The following is a 6,467-nucleotide window of genomic DNA, read 5'->3' on the forward strand; positions in this document are numbered from 1 at the left end:
GGAGGGGCGGCTGGCGGAGCTCGGCGCCGCGAGGGACGGCCTGACGGGGCGCGTGGCGGAGCTGGAGGGGCAGCTGGAGGCCGCAAACGCCTCGCTGCGCGACGCTGAGCGCGCTTGCGACGCATTGGACGGGTACCTGGGAATTGCGGCGTCGGAGGGCGACGGCGGGAGCGATGCACCGGTTGCTGGCCGTCTCCGGCGTGCCTCGGTTGTCGTGCGGGAGCTGACGGAGCAGCATTCTCGCCGTTTGTTTGAGCTTTTTGAAGTTGATTCCCGTCGCATGGCGGAACTCGCATTTTACTCAGCCTCTTCGGCGTTATCTTTGCAGGAATCGAATGAAGTGCTGCGTCTTCTTGAGGCGCAGCGCGGGGAAGCGGAGGCGCTGACGCGCTGTTTTTTTGAATGTGGGGTGCTTGTGAATGGGGCTACGGAGGATTTGCGCGCATCCTTAAGTGATTTAGTCGTGTGCTCTTCTTTCGACGAGTGCTCGTGCAAAGCCGTCGAAGCGTCCTCCTTCTCCGGCGGCGTGGATCTTGCCGGTTTTGTCGCCGAGGTGGGGAGGCTGCGGCGCCTCGCTGAGGCGTGGCACGCGGTTGCGCAGAGTCAGCGTGTGGCTTGTGGGCGTTATGAGGGGGTGGGCGAGTCGTTGCGCGACGTCTTTGCGGCGCTGGGGATGGAGGCCCCCGCCGCCGCCGTGGCTGATGCGCTGGAAGCGCGTGAGGAGGCGCTGGGGGGCGTAGTGGCATGGGCGGCCGCCGCGGGGGATGAGGGGAGGGCGCCGCTGGCGCGCTACGCGGAGGCCGCAGCAGGGGTGCTGGGGGCCGTGGAGGCGGACGTGCTGCGCTGCGTGCCGCGTGCGGTGGGGCGTATTGCGGAGTTGCGCCGCGCCCACGACGCGGTGGTGGCGGCGGTGGGGGAGGGAAAAGTGTGGGCGGCGGCGGCTGCCGGTGGCGGCGAAGAGGAGGCGGCGGCGGCGCTGCCGCGGGAGTTGGCGGGGCCTGACGTGGAGGAGGAGCCCGTCGTCACGAAGATCCATTGGCTGCAGTTGTGCGTGCGGGACGCGCGGACTTCTCTCGCGACGTCCGTCGGTGGCGTTGACGACGACCACGAGGCCGTCGAAAGTGGCGTCGGCGCGGTGCAGCAGCCTTTCGCCGCCCTTCCGCTGGAGAAGCGGGTGCACGAGCTGCGGGAGGAGTGCGAGAAGGCGGCGGCGGCGTTCGTGGAAATCAAGTCGCTTTTGTGTGGCGACACGGAGGAGCAGGAGGCGCGGGACGGGGGCGACGGGGCAGCTGGCGCGGACGGCCCCGGCGCCGGTCTGCCCGTGCACGGCTACGACGACCTTGTGAGGCTCGCGCGGCGCTGCGTGGCGCGGGCCCGCGAGGAGCGGGAGAAGAACCAGCGGCTCTGCGAGGAACTGCGTCGTATGCTCGACAACACGTCCGCCACGCCGGACTCCCCGGCCGGCTCGTCGCCGCCGGTGTTGCGGCTGCAGCCGCCCGTTACCGCGGACGCCGCCGTGCTCGCCAGTGAGAAGACGAAGCTGCTGATGTCGATGCGCGAGCCCGTGGATACGGAAGCTGACGCGGGTGGCGCGGGGCAAACGCTTCCGTCGCCGAAGCGGCTGGAGTCGTTTGAGATTGTGCACCAGGTGAAGGATCACATCAACTCGCGGGCGGCGGAGGTGCGGGTGCTGCGCACCGCCATGACGACGAGTGTCGAGACGCTTGGCGGCGACGCCTTGTCCCACGGTGCCGACTCGCACGCCATCGCCAGCGTGCTGCTGGACCTTGTGCGGGAGACGAGCTCCTCCATCAGCGAGGTGCACGCGATCATCGACCCCGACTCCGCCGCCGTGCGGCATGGCCCGCTGCGGCTGCGCGACATCGTGGGCCGCCTCGAGGCGAAGGTGCAGAATTGGGAGAGGAGCATGCGGGAGGCGCGGGCGCTCGTGGACTCCGTCATGCACGTGAACGACCCGAACTTTGCGCTCGTCGCCCCGCCCGGCCGCGCACTCACGCGCAAGGCGAAGCCGCAGCCGGTCGCGGCCGGGCGGGTGGACGACCCCCTCGTGCTCAGCCGCACCTTCCCGGCGTCGACGGAGGGCGCGATGCTCGCCAACTTGGACGCCGCGGCCGTCCCGGCCGCGTCCGCCACGAGTTGCCCCACCAGCGTGTCCTCCGCCGACGCCGCGGGCGGTTTTGGGCTGAATGAGAAACTGATCCGCGACGCCGTCCTCGAAGTGCGCGCGAAACTCGTTGGGATCCGGCAGCTGACGAACGCCTGCGTCACCGCCGTCTGCCTGATGGGCGGCGGGGAGGGGGGGAGCCAGACGCTCGACATGCTGCCGGTGCGGCTCCTGCAGAAGGCGCAGGAGGTGAGCGAGGTGATCCAGATGACGCGGGACGCCGCCGCCGTGCTGGACGAAGCGGGGGAGGGGCAGGCGGAGGCGGCAGCAGCATGCGGCGGGGACGGCGGCTCGCTAGCGATGTCGCCAACGCTTCGCGCCCGCGTGGAGCGCCTCATTAAGGGCGCGAAGGTGCTGCGCAACGAGAATGGGACGCTGCGGCTGGAGGGAGACGTCCTGCAGCGGCAAAAGGCGTTTCTGCTGCGTGATTTTGAAGATATGCGGCTAAAATACGCGCGAGCGGAGCGGCTGCGCAGCGAGGCACTCGCGAAACTCTCGGCGGAGCGCGACGAACTCCGCGGGAAGATCGAGGGCTGCACGCGGGACATCCAGCAGCGGGACGACACGCTTGCGCAGCAGCAGCAGCGGACCGCCGAGCTTCAGGAGGCGTGCAACAGGCTCCATGTCGAGTGCGAGCTGCTGCAGCGGCACTTGACGACGGTGCGTGCCACGCGGGACGATTTGCAGGCGTCGGAGATGGGCTTGCGGGATGCGGCCGTGATGGTGCGGCGAGCATCCGCGTTTGTGCGCGAAGGGCTCTACAGCGCCATTGAACAACCAGCAAGGAAGTCGTTCTCTCAAACGGCAGCAGCAGAAGCAGAAGCAGTGGCGGCGGTAAAGCCCGCTGGGGCGCCTGCGCAAGACGAGGAACGAGAGGACACCGTGCAGGCATCGGCGGTCCGGGATGCGGTCCCCTCCGCGGCGCAGCTACTGGCGGAGAGCGGCCGTGACCTGCGTCGCTGTGGGCAGGCCCTCCAGCAGCTTAGACTGCACCTACGCACCGAGACGCAGCTGCGCAATTGGGTGCTGCAGGTGTGTGAGCAGAAGAAGGTTGTGTTGGTTGATTGGGAGGCGGCCGAGCGAGCTCTCCTGCTTGAGGCGTTCCGCGCTGGGGTCTTGTGGCTGAGCGAAAAAAAGCGGGCGGCGAAGGAGCGGGAAGATGCGGTTCACTCCCTGCAGCAGCGCCTGGAAGAGGAATTCCGCAGTCACGAGGAGGAGCGCGCGACGTGGCGGCGGCGATTGCACGACCTGGACGAGTCTTACGCTGAGCGCGGCGCCACGTTGCAGCGCTGCATGGATTCCCTGCGGGACTGCGGCGCGCAGCAGGAGCTCCTGCGCACCGAGGCGGAGAATTGGCGCTTCCGCGCGGCGGCCGCAGCGGATGAGGCCGCCGCCACGCGCGCCGACGCCTGCAAATTACGACAGGCGCTGGAGGAGCTCCGCGGTCATCTGGAGGGGCAGACGAAGCGGAGCACGACGCCCGCGGGGGGGGCCGGGTGGGGTCCGCCTCGTGCGGCACGCAGCTGGACTGCATGCCGGCCGTCCTCGAGCTTGTGGCGGCGGTGGGCGGCGATGGGGCGGCTGGGGAGGAGCGGCTGGGGGAGCGACTGGCCGACGCCGTCGGGTGCGCGCGGACGCTCGCCACGGACCGCTCGCGCTGCCAGGCGCTGCTGCAGGAGGAGCTGGCGATGATGGGCGGCGGCGACGGCGCGGCGCTGCGGGAGCCGCTCGCGAGGCTCGTAGAGCGGCACAAGAGTCAGCTGGAGCGGCTCTCCGCCGAGCGGGCCACGCTGGTTGAGGCGTGGCAGACGGCGCAGCACGACGTGTCGCGGCTCCGGCGCGAGTTGCACGCGCGCGAGGAGAACCATGCGCGCGAAACGGAGGAGATGGGGCGCCGCATCAGCGACCTGCGCGCCATGGTGCAGCGGAAGCTCGAGGCGGACGCGCGGGCGGAGCAGCAGATGGAGGAGATCCAGTTGGTGATGGACCAGCACCTCGCCGAGATGTGCAAGCACGCCACGGAGGAGGCGGCTGTGGCCCGCCACCTGGGCGAGCTGCGCCGGCTCCTGCGAACAAAAACAAGCGTCCAAAGAAGTACCCGAATGCGTTTTTAGTGGAACTTGCAACCCGGTGGTTGAAGTTATTGAAGTCAACCTCCGGCGTTTATTTTGTTTTGTTTTGTTTTTGTTTTGTGTTGCCTTTTTTTTCCTTTTTTTTGTTTTTGCTTTTGCTTTTACTTTTACTTTCTCTGCGTGCCGAAAAGCTACACGCTGCAGGCGCAAGTGTGTGTGTCTGTGCGGTGGGAGGGGGCAGCACCCGCCCCCGCGTGCGTGGAGTGCGTGCCACGCCTCGCTTCCCCCTGTTGCCCCCCTTTTTATTGTGCGTTGCCTTCGCCTGGAACCAAAACTCCCCCCCCCCCACCGCAACTAACAAAAAAAACACACACGCACAAACAAAAAAAAGGTACAAGAGACGGCGCCAGGCGGAAATCGAGGGGGCGACGAAACACACACACAAACACACAAGCTCAAAGGTGCTCGCGAGTTCCTCGCCACCTCCGCGCGGTGAAGCGCCGTCGCAGCTCGGGAGCGGCGAGTCCGCCGCGTCGGACGCCGGGGCGCCGTCCGCGTGCCGCAGCAGGTGGTCGAGGGCCCTGCGGGCGGGATCGCTTCTCCTCACTGCACTGGCATTTGTCGTGTGCGTGTTCGGGGTGAGCGGCAGGAGCCAACTTATTGTGCGGGCGAGCGGCTGGGACGAGGTTTTTGCTGTGGTCGGGGCGTACTGCCTCTTCTACGCCGCGGCCGCCGTCTATCAAACGACCCCGCGCCTGCCCTGCGTGACACGCGTGCTCGAGACAAACCTCTGCTTCTACGCGTTACAGCTGCTCCTGTGGCTGACGTACGTGGCGCAGCAGGCCGTCTTGCTGGCGTACCTCGTGAAGTACGTCGGCCCCCTCTGCTGGCTTTTCCTCGTCCCCGACCTCGCCGTCGCCGTCATGCTGACGGCGACGGCGACGCTGACCGTGTCGGCCGCGCAGCTTGCGCGGCACTGGCCGGCGCCCTACGTTTTCGCCCAGGCAGGGAAGCTGGCGGTGTTGTGGTCCGCGCTGGGAGCGGCGATGGCGTCCGCGACGCGAATGGGGGCCGATGGCCTGCTGGGAGCGCTGATGCTGACGATACCGGTGGTGCAGTTCCCGGTGCTGCTCTCTCGGCTGCGTGTGGGGATGTCCTTGACGAGGGCGTACACCACAAACATGGCGGCGGTCTTTGCCCACGTGCTGCACTTCATGGATGTGCTGCAGCTCTACTTCACCGGAACGGAGCTGGGGCAGTTCCCGGTCAACGTCAAACTGCTTGTGCTCTTCCTTGCCATCGTCGGACACACCACCAGCAACATGTACTACACAGCGCTCTTCCTGAAGGACGAGGAGACCGTGCGGTTCCTGCGCCGCTTCGGCGCGCGCGGCGAGGACGGCACCGACCTGATTGCCCGCACGGAGCGGCCGAGGGACGACGAGCTGCTGCACTACTTCCTCTGGACGTTCTTTTTTATCGACCTTCCCTACGCCGTGGTGCGGCTGGTGGCACTCGCCGTCCACGGCGCGGCGGTGTCGGTGTTCCTCGGGAAGAACTTCATGATGGCGGTGGGCGTCGTCATGCTTCTGCTGCGCGGGCGCACGCCGTAGAGCGGCGCCACTGACGACGCCTACCCCGCCCCCAACACGTTCGCCGCTTGCCGTCGACCGCCACGGACCTCCTCCGTGGGTCGGGCACGCCCCCGCCGCTTCTCTCACACTGCGCCCCTTGCATTACCTGCACACTCACTCCCCCGTCTTTGCCTGCAACCGCCGCGCATACCTCCTCCTCGCCTTCCCGTCGCTTCTGCTCCCCTGAAAGAAAGACGTTACGGAACGGCAACAATAGCTACCTATCGTGCGCACGTGCGTGTTGTTTTTTTGACTGCCGTTGGGATGCCGTCGCCCTACCGAGACAGACTGGCGACCTTCTACGAGCGCTACGCGCCCGCCAAGCTGAGGCAGGTGGACGCACAGCTGCAGAAGTACGCCGGCCGTGAGGAGGACTTCTTCGCTGCACTCGTGCAAAAGTATGGCCCGGAGCCGGCGGTGGCTGCAGCTGTTGCTGCCACGCCCGCCGCCGCTGCTACGCCCGCCACCAGTTCTCCTGCAAACAGGTCTCTCGCCCTCGCTCCTGCTGGCGCGCCGTCGCCCTACCGAGACAGACTGGCGACCTTCTACGAGCGCTACGCGCCCGCCAAGCTGAGG

General features: G+C 67.5%; 4 protein-coding genes across 4 annotated transcripts, besides 4 other annotated features; all 4 read left to right on the forward strand.

Annotated features, from left to right (window-relative positions):
• Position 1: 1 nt before the first annotated feature.
• Tco025E_02134 (uncharacterized protein) lies at positions 2-3,877 on the forward strand (the record flags this gene model as incomplete). Its single annotated transcript, XM_029369069.1, has 1 exon — positions 2-3,877. A coding segment is annotated over one exon (3,876 nt), but the record flags the coding sequence as incomplete, so codon positions are not given.
• Tco025E_02135 (uncharacterized protein) lies at positions 3,877-4,299 on the forward strand (the record flags this gene model as incomplete). The annotated part of the gene is made up of 1 exon (XM_029369070.1): positions 3,877-4,299. The coding sequence occupies one exon, from the start codon at positions 3,877-3,879 to the stop codon at positions 4,297-4,299; it is 423 nt and encodes a 140-aa protein (XP_029230904.1).
• A 48-nt stretch (positions 4,300-4,347) lies between these two features.
• Positions 4,348-4,426: a microsatellite.
• Positions 4,427-4,433: a microsatellite.
• Positions 4,434-4,609: 176 nt separating this feature from the next.
• Positions 4,610-4,646: a microsatellite.
• A 44-nt stretch (positions 4,647-4,690) lies between these two features.
• Positions 4,691-4,709: a microsatellite.
• Positions 4,710-5,180: 471 nt separating this feature from the next.
• Tco025E_02136 (uncharacterized protein) lies at positions 5,181-5,870 on the forward strand (the record flags this gene model as incomplete). Its single annotated transcript, XM_029369071.1, has 1 exon — positions 5,181-5,870. One exon carries the CDS (start codon positions 5,181-5,183, stop codon positions 5,868-5,870), a length of 690 nt encoding a protein of 229 aa, XP_029230905.1.
• Positions 5,871-6,155: 285 nt separating this feature from the next.
• Positions 6,156-6,467, forward strand: Tco025E_02137 (uncharacterized protein; the record flags this gene model as incomplete). The annotated part of the gene is made up of 1 exon (XM_029369072.1): positions 6,156-6,467. A coding segment is annotated over one exon (312 nt), but the record flags the coding sequence as incomplete, so codon positions are not given.

Source organism: Trypanosoma conorhini (assembly GCF_003719485.1).
Source record: "Trypanosoma conorhini strain 025E chromosome Unknown Tco_14.4_contig_00080, whole genome shotgun sequence".
Classification (NCBI taxonomy): domain Eukaryota; phylum Euglenozoa; class Kinetoplastea; order Trypanosomatida; family Trypanosomatidae; genus Trypanosoma; species Trypanosoma conorhini.